This window comes from Oncorhynchus gorbuscha, linkage group LG19, assembly GCF_021184085.1.
Source record: "Oncorhynchus gorbuscha isolate QuinsamMale2020 ecotype Even-year linkage group LG19, OgorEven_v1.0, whole genome shotgun sequence".
NCBI classification, from domain to species: Eukaryota; Metazoa; Chordata; class Actinopteri; order Salmoniformes; family Salmonidae; genus Oncorhynchus; species Oncorhynchus gorbuscha.
The window spans coordinates 5,152,558-5,175,254 of NC_060191.1; the positions used below are offsets into that span (position 1 = coordinate 5,152,558).

A 22,697-nucleotide genomic window follows, 5' to 3' on the forward strand; every position below is an offset into this window, starting at 1 on the left:
ACACCTGTGCAGCTGTCAGCATGAGAGAACACGAGTTGGGGGACCCCTCTTTCTCTGGTCCAGATGTGCTGTACATTAAGGGTGTGTCCCTCTCTGTGTGTGTGTTTGTGTGTGTGTGCGTGCTGGGCTACAGTCCATGCTGTTTTGCGGATATGAATTAATTATGTGTTTTATGTTAAACACATGGAAGCAAAATACAATGGATTCCTAGGAAGAGATGAAATCACAGAACTAGATGCCCAATTGGAATCAGATTTAGGCTCCTATTCTATCAAACTATAAGCAGGTTTACATTCTGCACTGTAACCTTTGCTTACCTGAGTACATGAATCCCTACAAATGTGGCAGAAGAAAATTGTCCTCTTTGAAAACCTGGGTACCAGGTTTGATAGACAAAAGGCCCCATCTGATTCAAACATCAACTTCAGTTCACATTTCAACCATGATTTCATGTTCCGACCTTTCCATTTCACTCACCTGGGCAAGGTCTGATTTGATTCATCTATCTACAGTGCCTCCAGAAAGTATGCATACCCCTGGAATTATTACACTTTTCTAGAAATGTTGAAAATGCAAATTTATTGAAAATGAAATATTTAATTTACTTAAGTATTCACACCCCTGAGTCAATATGTTCAAATCACCTTATAGCTGTGGATCTTTCTGGGTAAGTCTCTAAGAGCTTTGCACACCTGGATTGTACAATTTGTTTTTATTTAACGAGGCAAGCCAGTTAAGAACAAATTCTTATTTACAATGACGGCCTACCCCAGCCAAACCTGAACGGCGCTAGGCCAATTGTGCGCCGCCCAATCACGGCCGGATGTGATGCAGCCTGGATTCGAAACAGGTACTGCAGTGACGCCTCTTGCACTGAGATGCAGTGTCTTAGACCACTGCACCACGCCCAAAATACACTTTGTTTTCAGGAAAAAGTGAATTAGTTTGCCAATTGTTTTGCAGTTTTACTTTCGTGCCTTATTGCAAACAGGATGTATTTTGGGAATATTTTTATTCTGTACATGGCACGTGTCAGGTAAGAAACAGATGCAGACAGTGTCGATGTAACAAAAGTTTATTACTAGGACAGGGACAGGCAAAACGACAGGTCAAGGGTAGGCAGAGGTCAGTAATCCAGATAGGGTGTGAAAGGCCCAGAACGGCAGGCAGTCTCAGGGTCAGAGCAGGCAGGAGTCAATAATACAGTATGGTGTGACAAGGTACAGAATGGTAGGCAGGCCCAGGGTTAAGGTACAGAATGGTAGGCAGGCCCAGGGTTAGGGCAGGCAGAATGGTAGGCAGGCCCAGGGTTAGGGCAGGCAGAATGGTAGGCAGGCCCAGGGTTAAGGTACAGAATGGTAGGCAGGCCCAGGGTTAGGGCAGGCAGAATGGTTGGCAGGCCCAGGGTTAAGGTACAGAATGGTAGGCAGGCCCAGGGTTAAGGTACAGAATAGTAGGCAGGCCCAGGGTTAGGGTAGGCAGAATGGTAGGCAGGCCCAGGGTTAAGGTACAGAATGGTAGGCAGGCCCAGGGTTAAGGTACAGAATGGTAGGCAGGCCCAGGGTTAAGGTACAGAATGGTAGGCAGGCCCAGGGTTAGGGCAGGCAGAATGGTTGGCAGGCCCAGGGTTAAGGTACAGAATGGTAGGCAGGCCCAGGGTTAAGGTACAGAATAGTAGGCAGGCCCAGGGTTAGGGTAGGCAGAATGGTAGGCAGGCCCAGGGTTAAGGTACAGAATGGTAGGCAGGCCCAGGGTTAAGGTACAGAATGGTAGGCAGGCCCAGGGTTAAGGTACAGAATGGTAGGCAGGCCCAGGGTTAAGGTACAGAATGGTAGGCAGGCCCAGGGTTAAGGTACAGAATGGTAGGCAAGCCCAGGGTTAAGGTACAGAATGGTAGGCAGGCCCAGGGTTAGGGCAGGCAGAATGGTAGGCAGGCCCAGGGTTAAGGTAGTCCCTGGGTGGCCGGTTTACCTGGGAGGGGGTCCTGTGTGACCAGTTTACCTGGGAGGGGGTCCTGTGTGACCAGTTTACCTGGGAGGGGGTCCTGTGTGACCAGTTTACCTGGGAGGGGGTCCTGTGTGACCAGTTTACCTGGGAGGGGGTCCTGTGTGACCAGTTTACCTGGGAGGGGTCCTGTGTGACCAGTTTATCTGGGAGGGGGTCCTGTGTGACCAGTTTACCTGGGAGGGGTCCTGTGTGACCAGTTTACCTGGGAGGGGGTCCTGTGTGACCAGTTTACCTGGGAGGGGGTCCTGTGTGACCAGTTTACCTGGGAGGGGTCCCTGGGCAAGAAAAGGTTGAAGACCCCTGACATATTATAATAATATATGCCATTTAGTAGACACATCTATCCAAAGTGACTTACAGTCATGCAGACATAAAAAAAAGTTTTCTCATTTGGGTGGTCCCGGATATCAAACCCACCACGCTTACGTTGCAATCGCCATGCTTTACCAACTGAGCTAGAGGGCCACATCTCTCCACCTCTGTCTCTCTCCTAGTCCATGCATCTGATGCGTGTTCAGAGAGGCTGCTGGGTAATGAGCGGAGAAGGATGTGTCCAAAACCCTGTACACAGGACAAGGACTGTGGCAACAAGCGCCAGTGTCTGTGTGACGGCCAGTGTGTCCTCAGCTGTGTGGCTCCAGGTACGTGTGTGTGTTCTGGTTTGTCAGTGTGGCCTCAGCTATGTGGCTCCAGGTACGTGTGTGTGTTCTGGTTTGTCAGTGTGGCCTCAGCTGTGTGGCTCCAGGTACGTGTGTGAGTTCTGGTTTGTCAGTGTGGCCTCAGCTGTGTGGCTCCAGGTACGTGTGTGTGTTCTGGTTTGTCAGTGTGGCCTCAGCTATGTGGCTCCAGGTACGTGTGTGTGTTCTGGTTTGTCAGTGTGGCCTCAGCTGTGTGGCTCCAGGTACGTGTGTGAGTTCTGGTTTGTCAGTGTGGCCTCAGCTGTGTGGCTCCAGGTACGTGTGTGTGTTCTGGTTTGTCAGTGTGGCCTCAGCTATGTGGCTCCAGGTACGTGTGTGTGTTCTGGTTTGTCAGTGTGGCCTCAGCTGTGTGGCTCCAGGTACGTGTGTGAGTTCTGGTTTGTCAGTGTGGCCTCAGCTGTGTGGCTCCAGGTACGTGTGTGTGTTCTGGTTTGTCAGTTGAGCCTTAGGGAGGGATAATTATTTTAATCATTGTACATATTCATGTGTGTTCCAAATGAGGAAATGAGGGCACTCGACATGGCTTACATCATCACCAGTGATGCCCCATCTGGAAGTGCCTTTTCAGTTTGTTGCTTCCCTCCTCTCTCCCACTCCCTCCTTCTCTGCCCTCCTCGAGGTGCGTTGTGACACAGGCTACATGTTGCCCAATGACTTGGATGCAGCCATCCGTCGTTGCCAAGGCGACCGACAATGGAGCGGTGATGATCCCAACTGCACAGGTGGGTACAAGAACAGAGCAGAGAGGCAGAATGTTCTGGATACAATTTAGATAACATTATCTCTGCTCATTAGAAGGACTCTGGAAATAGGGAAGGGGAAGGGAAGGGGGTACCTAGTTAGTTACATAACTCAATGAATTCAACTGAAATGTGTCTTCCTCATTTAACCCAACCCCTCTGAATCAGAGAGGTGCGGGGGACTCCCTTACTTGACGTCCATGTCATTGGCACCCGGGGAGCAGGTGTTGTTGGGGGATTATCTGCCTTGCTCAAGGGAGTTACTGGCTCAACACTCTTAACCGCTAGGCTACCTGCCACCCCCAAAGAATGGAATGGAAAGCACATACTGCACAGTGAATGGAATAAAACATCATTCACTCCCTCTGGTCTATTCAGTCCATTTCTATGTGTTACATCATATTCTATTCTGTTTATCTTTTTTCCCAGAAGTAGTTTTTCATAAATGGTTATTTTCTCCAGGGTTCTTCAGCTGCCCCCATAGGAGAACCCTTTTAGGTTCTAGGTCTCTCTCTCTCTCTCTCTCTCTCTGTGTGTGTGTGTGTGTGTGTGTGTGTGTGTGTGTGTGTGTGTGTGTGTGTGTGTGTGTGTGTGTGTGTGTGTGTGTGTGTGTGTGTGTGTGTGTGTGTGTGTGTGTGTGTGTGTGTGTGTGTGTGTGTGTGTGTGTGTGTGTGTGTACCTCAGGAATGAGGCCCTCTGTGATGGTGTTATTTTGTTGGCAGTTTGTCTGTTTGCATAGACTGAGACATTGTGTAACCAGGGCCCATTCTCTAAATTGCCTTAGCAACGGGACTATCAGCTGTTGATACTAGGACTGCAGTCCAGAGAGAGGCAGGGCTTGATTAGTTCACAGTGTCTGTGCCAGATAGGGTGAACGAGCATGTTCTAGTCTTCATCTCCTCCTGGCTGGGTTCTTTTAACCTTTATTTAACTGTTGTGTGTTTCAGTGTGTGAGTCAAGTGTGTATTTTAAGAGTGTGAAGGTCTGCATGCATTTGTGTCCTGTGCACTTTTGCGTGTGTGTGTGTGTACTTATAGTGTTATATGTTTATGTTTGTGTGTGTGTGTGTACTTATAGTGTGATATGTTTGTGTATGTGTGTGTGTGTGTGTGTGTCCATGTCCCAGTCTCACAGAGCTCCTTCACAGAGACAGGCAGTAGGTTGGCTGGGTGTCTTCCTGTGTGTATTCGAGCTGTGCTACATCGTGCTCATTGAGAGGCAGTGGGCGGTAGATCACTGTCAGGGTGTCAAATAGATGTGTGTATGTGTGTGAGTTTAAGAAAGGGAGAGAGACAGAGAGTGGGGGGGAGAGAGAGAGAGAGAGCGAGAGAGCGAGAGAGAGAGAGAGAGAGAGAGAGAGAGAGAGAGAGAGAGATGGGGGAAGAGAGAGAGAGGGGGCGAGAGAGAGAGAGAGAGAGAGAGAGAGAGAGAGAGAGAGAGAGAGAGAGAGAGAGAGAGAGAGAGAGAGAGAGAGAGAGAGAGAGAGAGAGAGAGAGAGAGAGAGAGAGAGAGAGAGAGAGAGAGAGAGAGAGAGAGAGAGAGAGAGAGAGAGAGAGAGAGAGAGAGAGAGAGAGAGAGAGAGAGAGAGAGAGAGAGAGAGAGAGAGTGAGAGAGAGAGAGAGCGAGAGAGAGAGAGAGAGAGAGAGAGAGAGAGAGAGAGAGAGAGAGAGCGAGAGAGAGAGAGAGAGAGAGAGAGAGCGAGAGAGAGAGCGAGAGAGAGAGCGAGAGAGAGAGAGCGAGAGAGAGAGCGAGAGAGAGAGAGAGAGAGAGAGAGAGAGAGAGAGAGAGAGAGAGAGCGAGAGAGGGGGGAAGAGAGAGGGGGTGAGAGAAAGGAAGAGATTTTGTGTATATATTGAATGTGTGTGGGAGGTGGATCACAGATAAAGTGTCAAAGAGCTGTGTGTGTGTGTGTGTGTGTGTGTGTGTGTGTGTGTGTGTGTGTGTGTGTGTGTGTGTGTGTGTGTGTGTGTGTGTGTGTGTGTGTGTGTGTGTGTGTGTGTGTGTGTGTGTGTGTGTGTGTGTGTGTGTGGGCGACGGATCACAGTCAGAGAGCTCTCTTGCTCATGCAGCTTTGGGCCATGCTGTTCCCTCTTCTCCTCTCCTCTATCATCCTCTCTTACTCTCATCCTCTTCTCCTCTCTTCCCTTTCCATCTGAGAGGCCCCTGATAAGGTCTCTCCCCTCAGAGAGAGCCAAGGACAAGCAAGCAGCTCTGGGCTATTTAGTGTGTTTGTTTGTTGAAGCAGAACTGGGCTGTGTGTGTGTGTGTGTGTGTGTGTGTGTGTGTGTGTGTGTGTGTGTGTGTGTGTGTGTGTGTGTGTGTGTGTGTGTGTGTGTGTGTGTGTGTGTGTGTGTGTGTGTGTGTGTGTGTGTGTGTGTGTGTGTGTGTGTGTGTGCACGGGCTGGACTTGACTGGGAAAGAGGTGCACAGCTTTGACCACCTGGTCATCTATGGACATCTCTCTGCTTTCACTATCACTCCTTTAAGACAGAGCTACCTGTCAGCCAACAGTAGTTTCACACTGGGCCCTGGCTGTGTGGGAGGCAGGCAGGGAGGGAGGGAGGCTGGAGAGCACACAGAGAGAGGAGGGCCACAGTTAGAACACTGAACCAACCCAGCTCCAGGCACTCACACTCACTCCCCATACAGCCACACACTCAACTCACTCATATATTTCAAAAACACTCAGTGAACTGACCCCTTTGATGTTGCTCATGTGTGTCTATGGGAGAGTTTTACACAGAAGAGAGCCTCTCTCTACCTGCTGTCGTTACTCTGCATATCACAATACCCATCGAACATCCCTCCCTATAAATCTGAGGTCACTTCAACTCCCCTACAAAGAGCCTCTCTTGATATTTATATTTCCACGAACGAGAGGCTCTCATACTTCCAGGAATGAGCCATCCATGTGGTTACACAACTAATGCCGCATCTCTTTCTCTCTTTCTCAGTCTCTCTCTCACTCTGTCAGTCTCTCTCTCACTCTGTCAGTCTCTTTCTCAGTCTCTCTCTCACTCTGTCAGTCTCTCTCTCTCTCTTTCTCAGTCTCTCTCTCACTCTGTCAGTCTCTTTCTCAGTCTCTCTCTCACTCTGTCAGTCTCTTTTTCTCTCTTTCTCAGTCTCTCTCTCACTCTGTCAGTCTCTCTCTCTCTCTTTCTCAGTCTCTCTCTCACTCTGTCAATCTCTCTTTCTCTCTTTTTCAGTCTCTCTCTCACTCTGTCAGTCTCTCTCTCTCTCTTTCTCAGTCTCTCTCTCACTCTGTCAATCTCTCTTTCTCTCTTTTTCAGTCTCTCTCTCACTCTGTCAATCTCTCTTTCTCTCTTTCTCAGTCTCTCTCTCACTCTGTCAATCTCTCTCTCTCTCTCTGCCACTGTCTCTCTCTCTCTGTCACTCTGTCACTCTATAACACTCTTGCTCTCTCTCTGTCACTCTGTCACTCTATAACACTCTTGCTCTCTCTCTGTCACTCTCTCTCTCTCTCTCTCTCTGTCACTCTGTCACTCTCTCTCTCTCTCTGCAGCAGTATGCATGCTTATCAGCTAGTTACCATAATCTATTTTCAGATTCCTGTTTTCACAGAGGATATTCATTTTCCTGACTCATAGCTATGACTACCTGCAACACCTACCAAGGTTATTGTTATATGAGTCACCTGGCCAGTTAAAGGGACATGTGAGGTGTTGACCGCTATGTATCCTGAAGAGGAGTCCCCTCCATTCCACTTCTCCCTGTCTGCTGTGTCATCTCACACCTACAGTGATTCAGAAAGTATTCAGACCCCTTGACGTTGTACACATTTTGTTCGGTTACAGGCTTTTATTCCACAATGGATTACATTGTTTTTTCCCCTTCATCAGTCTACACACAATACCCCATAATGACAAAGCAAAGTTGAAATATGACATTTACGTAAGTATTCAGACCCTTTACTCAGTACTTTGATGAAGCACGATTACAGCCTCAAGTCTTCTTGGGTATGACGCAACAAGCTTGGCACACCTGTGTTTGTGGAGTTTCTCCCATTCTTCTCTGCAGACCCTCAAGCTCTGTCAGGTTGGATGTGGAGTGTTGCTGCACAGCTATTTTCAGGTCTCTCCAGAGATGTTCGATTGGGTTAAATTCCGGGCTCTGGCCGGGCCACTCAAGGACATTCCGTCACTTGTCCCGAAGCCACTCCTGTGTTGTCTTGGCTGTGTGCTTAGGGTTATTGTCCTGTTAGAAGGTGAACCTTCGCCTCAGTCTGAGGTCCTGAGAGCTCCAGAGCAGGTTTTCAACAAGGATCTCACTGTACTTTGCTCCGTTCATCTTTGCCTCGATCCTGACTAGTCTCCCAGTGTCTGTCGCTGAAAAACATCTCCATAGCATGATGCTGCCACCACCATGCTTCACCGTAGGGTTGGTGCCAGGTTTCCTCCAGATGTGACTCCTGGCATTCAGGCCAAATCTTGCTTTCATCAGACCAGAGAATCTTGTTTCTCATGGTCTGAGAGTCTTTAGATGCCTTTTGTCAAACTCCAAGTCGGCTGTCATGTACCTTTTACTGAGGAGTGACTCCTGTCTGGCAACTCTATCATAAATGCATGATTGGTGGAGTGTTGCAGAGATGGTTGTCCTTCTGGAAGGTCCTCCCATCTCCACAGAGGAACTCTGTGGGTTCTTGGTCACCTCCCTGACCATGACCCCCCCCATTGTTCAGTTTGGCTAGGCGGCCAGCTCTAGGAAGAGTCTTGGTGGTTCCAAGCTTCTTACACCACTGGGTTCTTGAGGACCTTCAATGCTAAATAAACGTTTTGGTACCCTTCCGCAGATCTGTGCCTCGACACAATCCTGTCTCTGAGTTCTATGGACAATTCCTTTGACCTCATGGTTTGGTTTTTGCTCTGACATGCACTGTCAACTGTGGGACCTTATATAGACAGTTGTGTGCCTTTCCAAATCATGTCCAATCAATTGAATTTACCACAAGTGGCCTCCAGTGAAGTTGTAGAAACATCTCACGGATGATTAATGGAAACAGGATGCACCTGAGCTAAAGTTCGAGTCTCATAGCAAAGGGTTTGAATACTTATGTAAATAAGGTATTTCTGTTTTTTAATTTTAATAACATATCTAAAATGTCTAAAAACCTGTTTTCAATTTGTCATTATGGGTGTAGATTGATGAGGAACACATTTAATATATATATATATTTTAAAATAAAACTAACGTAACAAAATGTGGAGAAAGTCAAGGCATCTGAATACTTTCCGAATGCTGTTAACTTTCTCTCAATCCCGTTATTCACAGCAGCTAAACACGGCTCTGTGTGTGTGTCTGTCTGTGTGTCTGTCTGTGTGTATTTGCGTGTTGTGTTCCTGTATTTTCTATTAATCCTATTATGCACATTAGTTACATGCTGATATGTGTGTGTGTGTCTTTCAACAATGTGTGTGTGTTTCTGTGTGTGTAGGCTATGAATGGTATTATGCTCAACAGCACATAGGCACCACCAGTGGATGACATACGTGGTCCTTCTGTAGCTCAGTTGGTAGAGCATGGCGCTTGTAACGCCAGGGTAGTGGGTTCAATCCCCGGGACCACCCATACATAGAATGTATGCACACATGACTGTAAGTCGCTTTGGATAAAAGCGTCTGCTAAATGGCATATATACGTCATATATATATATATACAGGGCCTTCAGAAAGTTCACACACCCCTTGACTTTTTCCACATTTTGTTGTGTTACAAAGCGGGATTAAAATAGATTTCATAAATTTTTTTGTCAACAATCTACACAAAATATTCTGTAATGTTTCAGTGGAAGAAACATGTTTTTATTTTAATTAATGAAAAATAATTCCATCCTCAGTTTTCTCCTATCACAGCCATTAAACTCTAACTGTATCATGACACAAGGTGAGACCCAGAGGAAGGGTGAGGGAGGGAGAGAGAGAGAGAGAGGGGGAGGGAGAGAGAGAGAGGGAGGGGAGAGGGAGGGAGAGAGAGAGGGATGGTGAGAGAGAGAATGGAGGAGGGAGGGTGAGAGAGGGAGAGAGGGAGAGAGAGAGAGGGAGGGGGAGAGAGGGAGGGAAAGAGAGGGAGGGGAGAGAGGGAGGGAGAGAGAGAGAGAGAGAGAGAGAGAGAGAGAGAGAGAGAGAGAGAGAGAGAGAGAGAGAGAGAGGGGGAGAGAGAGAGAGAGAGAGAGGGAGGGAGAGAGAGAGAGAGAGAGAGAGAGAGGGAGGGGGAGAGAGAGAGAGAGGGAGGGTGAGAGAGGGAGGGGGAGAGAGAGAGACGGAGGGAGGGAGGGTGAGAGAGGGAGAAGTTAGGGAGCGAGAGAGGTTAGAAGAGGCAGGGTGGGAGAGCGAGAGACAGGATGGCAGACAAAGGACAGAGAGAGATGGATGGTAAGGGGTTGAAGTGGAAGAACTTCATTATGTAGAGACTGGGCTGTCTGCATTACTGTTGTTAACTAGGCCATTAATATGCTTTTTACTGACTCACATCTAATAATGTATCACATCCCAATGCATATGTCAGTTGGAATGATGTATTGTATGCATACTTTCTGAAACATTTAACCCCTGCTTCACCACTTAGTGTATTAGTCATATTTATTTTTTTATCTGTTATTTTACCATTTAAGTTGACTGAGACCACATTCTCATTTGCAGCAACAACCTGGGGAATAGTTACAGGAGGGAGATGAATGAGGAAATTGTAAAATGGGGATTATTAGGTGACCGTGATGGTTTGAAGGCCAGATTGGGAATTTAGCCAGGACACTGGGGTTAATACCCCTACTCTTACAATAAGTGCCATGGGATCTTTAATGACCTCAGAGAGTCAGGACACCAGTTTAACTTCCCATCCAAAAGTCAGCACCCTACACAGGGCAGTGTCCCCAATCACTGCCCTGGGGTATTGGGATATTTTTTTAGATCAGAGGAAAGAGTGCCTCCTACTGGCCCTCCAACACCACTTCCAGCAGCATCTAGTCTCCCATCCAGGAACTGACCAGGACCAACCCTGCTTAGCTTCAGAAGCAAGCCAGCAGTGGTATGCAGGGTGGTATGCTGCTGGCAAAAAATGACCACCCCCTCTCACTCTCACTCTGTCTCTCTCCTGCTCCCCCTCCCCCCATTCTCTCTCCAGGGAGCTGGTGGGAAACAGTGAGAAACTCTATAATATTGATCAGACCTGGCAGTACCCTCAGCCCATCTGTCAAAGTATGTGTGTGTGTTTTATAATATATAGTGTTTGATAGAGAGAGAAAGCAAGCAGAGGGAGAGCATCAGAGCCATGGAATTTGATGGTTGGCGTGTGGGTGGATGGATTGGGCCTTTTGAGTGTGAGTGTGTGTTTGTGTATTTTGCGGAGGAGGTTATTGTACTCTGCACTTGAAATCGGTCTACTTTGTGTGTGTTTGTCTTTTTATGTGTGTGAGAGAGACTGTAATGTCGGTTGTTATGTTTCATAGTGCTTTACTGCCACCTTTTGGCCTAAACAGAGAATAACATATCTTGCCAATTCATAGACAGTGACCCTCCAGCTCCTGTTCCAGGGGTGTGGTGCGATAAGGGTGATGCCATCTATTACCTCTGTAAGAAGAACCACCTGTTGGATGGACCCAACCGGGTCACCTGCCAGCCCAACAGCACCTGGAGTGCAGTGCCCTACTGAAGAGGGGAGTCCTAACTGATACACCCAGGGCCCACTGTGTGTGTGTGTGTGTGTGTGGGGGGGGGGGGGGGACAGGGACAGTGAGAGTGTAGGTAGAATATTGACCTTTCTTCTTTATTTGGATAGAGATGAACACTTGATTCTCACAACAATTAGGACACCCTGATAACTCTCTCTCTCTCGCTCACACACACACACACACACACACACACACACACACACACACACACACACACACACACACACACACACACACACACACACACACACACACACACACACACACACACACACACACACACAGAGAGAGATCCATATTTTGCATTTTCTAAGGTTACATGCCCTCGGATTAAATGGTGATATGATCTGATCTCATACCATATACAGTAGCTGCCCACTGTTTACTCAACATGGATTGAGTCTAGTCGGACCCAAAATAGTCCTTGCTATCCGGGATCCTTGGGACGTCTCTACCCCCCCCCCCCCATTAAAGTTTACATTTGGTTAAGGGTTAATTAAGGTATGGGTAGGGGTTAAAGTTATGACGGCCCAAGGATCCCGGATAGCATTAACCGAAGCCGATTGCTGCGACGCCATGAGCTCCCATCTCTCTCTGCTCGCGGAGCAGGCAGCGCGCAGAATCTCCACTCCGAACTAGTCCGCCTCTCATTCATATTTGGTCTTCCGGAAGTATCCACAGCTCGGGTAAGCCAGTGTCTATGCAGAGAGTGACTTATGGGTGGAGTATGTAGTTTATTATCCAGTTTTAAATGTATGGACAGTATACCGGGCGCATCCCACACCTGTTATATTGACAAGTGTATGTCCAGACAATTAAGTTCGTGAAATAAATTACAATATGCCGGTAAAGTTTCCTACATCGCTTTTTCTGCCAGCTGTCGGGCTGCGCTCCCTACAGGGCTCGAACCCTCGACTTGTAAAATGGCTGGTTGTGGGTGCATAGACAGCAAGGGCAGTTATTACGGCAAAAAATATCAACATAATTTAGACAAATACCGCGGCGTCATTTAAAATAAGTGATCAGAATATATTACATTAAATGCAGTTAGCAAACATTGTCCCAGGTTCGAGTGTCGTGTCCATTGATGCGCAGTACATCCACAGATATGAAACAGGGTTTGGCTATTCGGACCTCGGACTGCGCGCAATGGCGTCTCCCATGAACAGCGACACTTTTTATTCCAACATAAATACAGTACAAGGATGGATAAGGGTTCAAATGGAGGAAAACAAATATGATGTCGACCCAAACCGGTTGCCAAATATTTAACGAATGTCTTATTTTGTATTAGACTATGGCAGACAAATGAAATTCTGAAATCGAAAGAAAAAATGGGCTTTACCCCCGGATAGTATGATTTCGCTGACATCATGCTCTCTTGAACCCTCCACTACAGACTGTCGCGTTCATGCTATGTGGTATATTGGCGACTTTGTTTAGAGCCCGGTAAGCAAATGATATAAAACCAGTGAAGTCCATAATAAAAACAAATGTAATGCAAACATGTGCGTAATTTACGCATGTTGCGTTATATTTTTAAGATTGACAATCATAGCAATTAAGCATATCAGGTAATCAATGATTGTAGAACATGAGACCACACTGTAGCCTTTAAAACAAAACTCGCCTCAAGTTATTGAGATAATAGCAGGAATTGGAACCGGTTTGAATGATGATAATGTTATTGATGATGATGATGATGATGATGGTGACAATGTAATGGTGATGACGACGATGATGAGGTGGAAGGTGGTGGTGGGGATGTTATCTAGGTGATGGGGATGATTTAACCAAAAGTGCCTTCAGAAAATATTCATACCCCTGGACTTTTTACACATTTTGTTGTTACAAAGTGGGATTAAAATGGTTTTAATTGTCAGTTTTCCCCCCAACAATCTACACAAAATACTCTGTAATGTCAAAGTGGAAGAAAAATTCAAACATGTTTTTAAATATATATATATATATATATATATATATATATATATTTTTTTTATGTTTCAAATATTTTTATTAAACACACACAAGAATGGTGTATAGGTATACATGACAGGTATACAATTCTTATCTAAACATAAAAGAGCATACAGGAACAACAAGACCCAGAGTTCTGGGTGCAGAACAAATAATACAGAACACGACATACAAAACAAGGACACGTAGAAAGAAAGAGGGAAGATGTCCCCCCTATCCCCCATCCCCTATTCCCCCCCCCCCTCCCAACTGTTCGGGTGGTAGGGCCAGCACACGCTGCCCAAAGGTAGATAAAAATTTTACCATTGAGAGTGCGTTAATAAGTACAAATTCACAGCGCCGACTCGTCCAAGTAGGAGAGGAAAGGCTGCCAGATTTTATCAAATGTTGATAATTTATTGTTCAGAATATATCTAATTCTTTCTAAGTGTACAGTGTTTGCCAATTCACTGAGCCATAATTTGGTAGAGGGCGCTTCCCTCCTTTTCCAAAACAACAAGATTAGTTTAAAAAATATATATATTTTTAAACAAATTAATGAAAAATAAAACACAAAAATATCTTGATGAAAAAGTATTCAACCCCCTGAGTCAAAATCACCTTTGTTAAAATCACCTTTGGCAGCGATTACAGCTGTGAGACTTTCTGGGTACATCTCTAAGAGCTTCTCACACCTGGATTGTGCAACCTTTCCCCATTATTCTTTTCAAAATTCTTTTAACTCTGTCAAATTGGTTGTTGATCATTGCTAGAGAACCATTTTCAGAGCTTGCCATAGATTTTCAAGCATATTTAAGTCAACACTGTAACTCGGACACTCAGGAACATTCACTGTCTTCTTGGTAAGCAACTCCAGTGTAGATTTGGCCTTGTGTTTTAGGTTATTGTCCTGTTGAAAGGTGAATTCAATTCCCAGTGTCTGGTGGAAAGCAGACTGAACCAGGTTTTCCTCTAGTATTTTGTCTTAGTTCCATTCCGTAGCTTTTTTATCCTGAAAAACTCAGCAGTCCTTAACAATTACAAGCATACCCATAACATTATGCAGCCACCGCTATGCTTGAAGATATGGAGAGTGGTACTCAGTAATGTGTGTTGTATTGGATTTGCCCCAAACAAAACACTTGGTATCCAAGACAAAAAGTGAATTGCACATTTTTGCAGTATTACCTTAGTGCCTTGTTGCAAACAGGATTCATGTTTTGGAATATTTGTATTCTGCACAGGCTTCCTTCTTTTCACTCTGTCAATTAGGTTAGTATTGTCAAGTAGCTACAACGTTGTTGATCCATCCTCAGTTTTCTCCTATCACAGCTATTCAACACTGTAACTGTTTTAAAGTCACTATTGGCCTCATGGTGAAATCTCCGGCAACTGAGTTAGGAAGGACGCCTGTATCTTTGTAGTGACTGGGTGTATTGATATTACCATCCAAAGTGTAATTAATAACTTCACCATGCTCAAATGGATTTTTAAAACCTATTTACCAATAGATGCCCTTCTTTGCGAGGCATTGGAAAACTTCCCTGGTATTTGTGGTTGAATCTGTGTTTGAAATTCACTGCTCGACTGAGGGACCTTAGAGATAATTGGGGTACAGAGATGAGGTAATCATTCATGTTAAAAACTATTATTGCACAGAGATTGAGTCCATGCAATTTATTATGTGACCTGTTAAGAAAAGTTTTACTCCTGGACTTATTTAGGCTTGCCATAACAAAGTGATTGAATACTTATTGACTCAAGACATTTCAGCTTTTCATTTTTAATGAATTTGTAAAAATGTTGAAAAACACAATTCCACCTGGACATTATGGGGTATTGTGTGGTAGGCCGGTGACAAAATATCTACATTTAACCCATTTTCAATTCAGGTTTTAACACAACAAAATATGGAAAAAGTCAAAGGGTGTGAATACTTCCTGAAGGCCCTGTTTTCGAAGTAAAACAAGAATAGGAGTTTAAGAAATTCATAATAGCCTATTTAGTCTATGTGAATAGTTTGAGTCGAAGCATATTTCAGTATGCACAATGAAAGAACAAGTAAGATATTCTAACAGCATGATACTAATTTAATCAACTTCCTCATTTTGCTGCTCTGATATCCTGTGAAACAGCATAAAGACACCTGGCCACCTCAGAACGTCTTCCTTATCTATGAAGCCTATATTCATTTGATTGACAAGTACTTTTATTATTTGATTGTATTAATTCATCTCTTGTTAAGATGCTAAAATATTGAATCCCCATTTTACAGATTTAGGCATGTTCCAAAATGGATTCTCAACAGAGAGGGGTTCTGACCAATGGTGGCTCAGATAACAGGAGTGTCTGCCAATCCTTGAAGAGATCGGGGACTGTGCCAGAGATCCATGAGGAGCCAGTGGACTCCTTGATCTTATCCTGCCCACCAGATAACCTCCAATAATTCTCCCTTATACAGGTGTACTCCAGTACAGGTGTCCAATCAAAACATTTTTAGGCCAAACGAGGAGGGGCTGGGAGAGCGCCCTGCGGGCTCAAACAACCAATCACAGTCAAGACTGGACTTCCTGGTGTGTGCGATCAACCAATCAGAGTCAAATCAGACTTTCCTGGATTATGCAACAGGCCAATCACAGACTCTGCAGCTCTCAGCTCTACGTGCCTCACTCTGATTCTAAAGGGAGTAGGTTAGAAGCCAGAGCTGTTTGGTCTGGGACCAGTTGAAATGCCCTGACCTCCACTACTGTGACTGGTACGGGTCAGATGGAGGATGTGTGTGTTGAAGAGATAAAACACACGGAGGAGCCTCTCTATAGGATGGAGACAGAAGAGAGGGATGAGAGGAGAGATGGAGAGAGTGATGTTACACAACACAGGAACGGTAGTCCCATTGTCCCTGAAACGCCTCTCATCTCCGACACAGCCAAGGCAAAGAGGGATGGAGGGATAAGGGGGGAGAAAAAAAGGAAAGATAGAGAGGATGAGAGAGTTATCCCTCTTTTCCTACCCCCTAGTCGATGCCATGGTAGAAAAGAGAGACCAGGAGAGGATAGAGGAGAGAGAGCAGAGGCAGGAAAAGGAGTTTGGGGGAGAAGAGAGGAAGAGGAGGGAGAAGTATTGGATCTGAGCTTCCCTAAAAAGAGAGAGATTAAGGAGAGGAGCCTTTGGCATGAGAGCTCACTGCTTATGGAGGTAGATGAGGTAGAGGGGGATGGAGATAGGGACATAGTAGAGGAAGATGATGGTGATGACGAAGATGATTCTATATTGAGAATGGATGGAGCTGACATTTTGGGGGGACCTCTCTTGTCTCCCTTGTTCTTCTCTACCTCCGTTTTCACCTCCCTCTCTTCCATAGACTCTGAAAGTGAAGGTCTTCTCCTGATAGATGACCAGGGTATTCCATACACACTCACCCCTGAGGGGCACAAAGTGCCCCAAATGGAACCTTCCAGGCCAGACAACCCCCCCTCAAGCCAGCCAAAGGTGCAGTCCAGCTCATTGGAGGTAGAGGATGACAGGTCGTCTCATATAACCACAGCATGGGTCACTTACCTCAGCCGAGGTTTAGTAAAAACTCCACACACACACAAGGAAAACACATGTCCCACTCCTGTTACGTCTATGAAACCCTCACAGAAGTCAGAACTTCTAAAAAATACAGAACACTCAAAGAACCCAGAACTCTCACAGAATGCGGAACCCCCCTAAGGTTCTAGATTCGGATGTGAAATCTGTTAGTGAGGCTAGTGCTGCTGTTTCCCAACTCTCTGGTTCTGCTGTACACCTCCAACCCCCTCAGCCCATCCAGATCCTTACTAACCCCTCCTCCAACACCCCCATCCTCCTCTTCCCCTCCTCCCCCCCAGCTCTCCTCCATTCCCTTAACCAAGACTGATACCAACCCAGGCCTCCTGACCTTCTCTCTCCCCCTCTCCCTCACCCAGAACACTCCCAGTGCCTCTACCTCTATGTTCCTTCTCCTCTCCTCCTCCACCACATCTTCCTCCGGGCAGTCTTTCTCTACCTCCACCCCCATTGCTCTCATTGACCCCTCCACCGGTCAGCTCTCCCAAATCACTGCCTCCTCTTCATCCCCTCTTTCTCTCTCTCTCTCTTCTGGTCAGCTTGCCACATCAGTGTCATCCCTCCCGGCCAATCCCTCCCACCCAGTTATTAGAACGACACCCAACAACTCCCCTACCATCCAATCAAGAGAGAGTCCCATCGTTAACCCTCCCGCCCCCCTGACCTCCCCCTCCGTGGTCTCCTCCCCTCCCTCCAAGCAGCCCAGTGCTGGTGGCAGTTCTAAAGCAGTTCTACTCAGCTCACCTCCTCACAAACACACTGAACCAAACTGTTATGACCCCAACACCGATCATCAGTCACTATCTACTGAAGAAACCCAAATGGAATCTGTCCAAAATGGGTCATCTCCTACTAAAGCCCCTCCCCTTACACAACCGCAATCCCCTTCTCTGTCCTTTGACTTCTGTTTGGAGGCATCCGACCAATCAAAAGCCCCAGAGTCAAAGCACACCTCCCTCCCATGGGACGACCATCTCTACTTCTCCTCTGCCACCGCTCCTCCCTCCCCTCCCCTTGCCCCCATCTTCCCTTCCAGCGGACCCAGGAACCTGAACCCCCTGGACCCTCTGGACCCCCTGTCCCCAGCCTCCTCTCCCTCCTCTGGGCCACGAAGGGTCCTCTACTGCCCTCTCTGCCCCAGGATCTTCTACTACCTGTCTGACCTGGAGCGTCATTCCATCACCCACTCTCAGAACAAACCCCATGTCTGCCTGCAGTGTGGCAAGGCCTTCAAACGCTCCAGCCATTTGCAGGTGAGCTTAGTTGTTCATAAATGTTTGAATTGTGGTGTGGTGATTTGGTGGGCCCATGATGACATATTGTTTTCAAATCAAATAAAATTTTATTTGTCACATGCACCGAATACAACAGGTATAACAGACCTTACAGTGAAATGCTTATTTACAAGCCCCTAACCAACAATGCAGTTTAAAAATATAATACAAAAAATAAACAAGAAATAAAATAAGAAATAAAAGTAACAAATAATTAAATTAAAGAGCAGCAGTAAAATAAGGGGGTACCGGTACAGAGGTAACTGAGGTAATATGTAGGAAGAAAGTAAAGTGACAATGCATAGATAATAACTGAGAGTAGCAGCAATGCAAATAGTCTGGGTAGCCATTTGATTAGATGTTCAGGAGTCTTATGGCTTGGGGGTAAAAACTGTTTAGAAGCATCTTGGACCTAGACTTGGTGCTCCAGTACTGCTTGCCATGTGGTAGTCTATGACTAGGGAGGCTGGAGTCTTTGACAATTTTTGGGCCTTCCTCTGACACTGCCCCGTATAGAGGTCCTGGATGGCAGGAAGCTTGGCCCCAGTGATGTACTGAGCCGAACGCACTACCGGTCTTGCCTTGCGGTCGGAGCAGTTTCCATACCATAGGCAGTGATGGTGCCAAATCTTTTCCAGCATTGTCATGCCCTCTTCACGACTGTCTTGGTGTTTGTACCATGATAGTTTTTTTTTGGTTTGTTTGTTTTTGAGTTGTAGCCCTTTTTCTCCCCAATTTCGTGGTTTCCAATTGTTTGAGTAGCTACTATCTTGTCTCATTGCTACAACTCCCATACAGTCTTGGGGGAGACAAAGATTGAAAATCATGCATCCTCCGATACACAACCCAACCAAGCCGCACTGCTTATTAACACAGCGCGCATCCAACCTGGGAGCGCGCCAGCCGCATCAATGTGTCAGAGGAAACACCGTGCACCTGGCAACCTTGGTTAGCGCGCACTGCGCCCGGCCCCCCACAGGAGTCGCTGGTGCGCAATGAGACAAGGATTTCCTTACCGGCCAAACCCTCCCTAACCCGGACGACGCTAGGCCAATTGTGCGTCGCCCCACGGACCTCCTGGTCGCGGCCGACAGAGCCTGGGAGCGAACCCAGAGTCTCTGGTAGCTCAGCTGGCGCTGCAGTACATGACTGCTATGTACAGCACCCTTAACCACTGCGCCACCCGGGAGGCCCCCTGTACCATGCTAGTTTGTTGGTGATGTGGACACCAAGGAACTTGATGCTCTCAACCTGCTCCACTACAGCCTGTCGATGAGAATGGGGGCGTGCTCGGTCCTCCTTTTCCTGTAGTCCACAATCATCTCCTTTGACTTGATCACGTTGAGGGAGAGGTTGTTGTCCTGGCACCACACGGCCAGGTCTCTGACCTCCTCCCTATAGGCTGTCTCGTCGTTGTTGGTGATCAGGCCTACCACTGTTGTGTCATCCTCAAACTTAATGATGGTGTTGGAGTCGTGCCTGGCCTTGCAGTCATGAGTGAACAGGGAGTACAGGAGGGGACTGAGCACGCACCCCTGAGGGGCACCTGTGTTGAGGATCATTGTGGCGGCTGTGTTGTTACCTACTCTTACCACCTGGGGGCGGCCCGTCAGGAAGTCCAGGATCCAGTTGCAGAGGGAGGTGTTTAGTCACAGTGACCTTAGCATAGTGATGAGCTTTGAGGGCACTATGGTGTTGAACGCTGAGCTGTAGTCAATGAATAGCATTCTCAAATAGGTGTTCCTTTTGTCCAGGTGGGAAAGGGCAGTGTGGAGTGCAATAGAGATTGCATCATGTGTGGATCTGTTAGGGTGGTATGCAAATTGGAGTGGGTCTATGGTTTCTGGGATAATGGTGTTGATGTGAACCATGATCAGCCTTTCAAAGCACTTCATAGCTACAGATGTGAGTGCTACGGGTTGGTAGTCATTTAGGCAGGTTATCTGTTTTGATTGTGTTTGAAGTGGAACTAGGTCCGATTTCAGATTTCATCTTGTAATGACTGCTATGTAATAAGTAGGTATAAACATATCATAATATATGAACATGAATGTATAGTATTATCTAACAAACGTGACCCTTGTCCTTTGACCCTGAACAGAGACACAAGCACATACACACGGGCGAGAGGAACTTTGTGTGCCCCATCTGCTCCAAGCGTTTCAGGGAGGCGGGCGAGCTGCAGCGCCATCAGAGGGTACACACAGGAGAGAAGCCCTACCAGTGCCCGCTGTGCCACACACGCTTCGCCGAGCGCAACACCATGCGTCGACACACTAGACGCAAACACCCTTACCACCAGGCAGCTATGGCGATGCTGTCCGAGAGAGGAGCAGGGGGAGGAGGAAGAGAAGGAGGGGATGAAGATGAGGGCACAGAAGAGTGGTATAGTTCCACTGTGTCCAACTTGGACAACTCTGACTCTGAACCAGATTCTGAGGTCACTTCCTGAGGCTGATCCTCTTGAATAAAGGAAAGGAGGAGGAGGAGGAGGAGGAGGAGGAGGAGGAGGAGGAGGAGGAGGAGGAGAGCAAAGGTGGTGTAGCTTCACTGTGTTCAATTTGGACAACTCTGACACTGAAAGAGATTGAAAATTACTTTTGAATGATAAGTACCAGAACGGTACTTTCCAATGAGAACATTGGTTATATTTATTAATTAATTTCTCTTGAATGTATTTTATTTCCATTCCCTTATAGGGTTTGAAAATGATCACTGATCTCATAAATCATTTCCCATCAAGTATTCCTTCGATTTTCGTCATTTCCACAACTATAGGGCGGTAAATGTTAATGTTCATTCTAAAAAGGTGACACTTTGACATCCTGCTATAACAATACATTTGCACTACCAAAGTACAAACAATTATGTTGTAAAAGGCGCTGTCACAATCTTTATTGTAAAATTGTTCTTTATTACTCTATGTTTTTCTTCTCTTGTGGAAGCTGTACTTACTACTGAGTGAGATTATTCAACTTTCTTACTATTAAAGACACTGTCGTTTGCACTTTTGAAAATTGGTTTTTGTGTTCAAATTTGAGAACAATAGCCTCTAATTTGTCCTTTTGACATGGTTTTTACGTTGTGATTTCTGCTAACTACGCCTTCAAAACAAGGTGCCTGTTTCAGTATGATATGTTAGATAAAGGAATAACTATAGACACCAATGTCAGGTTCAATAGCCTTGTTTGTGCATTGTACGATTGGCTACAACTGGAGTCCGGGGAACAGTCCGGCTAGTCGATTACCTATCAACTAGACTCCGTAACATCATCCTTTTCAATAGAAAGTGCAAACATAAAGGCATAACATTAAATTCTTAACAGTCAGGTCATAACAATAGAAAAAACATTACATTTTCTTTTTTACTTCAGTTGTCATCTTCCTTTTTTAATTTCAATTGAATTATTTAAGAACAAATATAGATTTTAATTAACCGAGGGCAAGTTAACAGTCCCTTGCTTACAGAGTAAGCCTGTCCGGTGGCTTGCACAGCCGACCCACCCGTGAGTAAGTATTGGCTCTGACAGGGGTAGGATTAGGGGCACAAGCTGGAGAGCTTTGTGGGGTAGAAGCCTCACCTTCAGTTGGCCCATGTCTCAGTTCTGCACCCCTTACCCTTAGGCCTGGACTGTGATCCAGCTCATCTAGGTGAGTGTATGGCGTGTTCTGGTTTGTCTGCTCTGCTACGCGCAGATCCACCCGATTGCGACGATAGAGGGAGCCACCAACATCCACCAGGTAAGAACGTGGTGCAACTCTCTGCAGGCACGTGCCCAGCCTCCAAAGTCCTGTGTGGTCTCCCGGCAGCGGTTTCATCCTTATCGTTTCACCCACCTCCAGCTCTGGTAGGTCCCGAGCAGTCCGGTCGTAGAAGCACTTAGCGAGCTGCTTTCTGTGACGCAGTTTGTCCGTGACGCCAACCATGACGCAGGGCTCAAGTAGCTTGTTAGCTACGGGGATGGTAGTCTTCAGACGTCTGGACAGAAGGCGTTGTGCTGGGCTGTTGTCCATGTTTTCAGTGGGTGTGTTCCTCCACTGTAAGATCGCTTTCCATGGGTCGTTGCTGTCGCGCAAGGCCCTGCTTAACAGGTTTTTTGCAATCTTGACAGCTGATTCTGCCTTGCCATTTGCTTTTGGGTGTCTTGGAGAGGAGGTCACGTGGTCAAACTCCCATTCTGAGGCGAAACACTTGAACTGTGCAGTGAATTGTGGGCCATTGTCCGTGATTACCTTGTCAGGCTGACCTTGCCTTGCAAACTGCGCCTTGCAGCGCTTTATGACCGTCTCTGCAGACAAGTCAGGGAGCAGTTCAATTTCCCAAAAGTCAGAGTAGTGATCAACGATGAGAAGATATTCAGCCACAGACAAAAGGACTAAGTCCATGCTGACGATTTGCCAGGCCCTTGTGGGCAGTTCGTGTGACATCATGGTTTCCTTTTGCTGTTCATGAGCGTACTCGTTGCATGTGGTACAGTTGCTGACAAAGTCTTTAATTTCTGCTTGCATGTTTGGCCAGTATAATGTTTCACGAGCCTGGCGGTAGCATGCATCACCTCCAACGTGACTGGATTGTATGCGGGTAAGCATCTCTGGACGTAGTGATTTGGGAATAATGACCTTCTGACCTCTGAACAAGACGCCATTTTGCACGCTGATCTCATCTCGAAAGGTCAGTATTCTCTCACTGTGAAAGGTGTCGCCTCTTTCAGGTATGGCCAACCTGCGAGAGCCATGGAATTCAGTG

General features: G+C 46.5%; 1 protein-coding gene across 2 annotated transcripts; it reads left to right on the top strand.

Annotated features, from left to right (window-relative positions):
- The first annotated feature begins 11,730 nt into the window (after nucleotides 1-11,730).
- LOC124005784 (zinc finger protein 362-like) lies at nucleotides 11,731-20,422 on the top strand. 2 transcript variants are annotated; one of them, XM_046315330.1, is made up of 3 exons: nucleotides 11,731-11,815; nucleotides 15,361-17,929; nucleotides 20,052-20,422. In XM_046315330.1, the coding sequence occupies exons 2-3, from the start codon at nucleotides 17,060-17,062 to the stop codon at nucleotides 20,400-20,402; spliced, it is 1,221 nt and encodes a 406-aa protein (XP_046171286.1). In that variant the 5' UTR covers nucleotides 11,731-11,815; nucleotides 15,361-17,059; the 3' UTR covers nucleotides 20,403-20,422. The 2 variants fall into 2 exon arrangements, with proteins under 2 accessions (XP_046171286.1, XP_046171285.1); XM_046315329.1 differs by lacking the exon at nucleotides 11,731-11,815 and adding an exon at nucleotides 12,204-12,578.
- The last annotated feature ends 2,275 nt before the right edge of the window (nucleotides 20,423-22,697 follow it).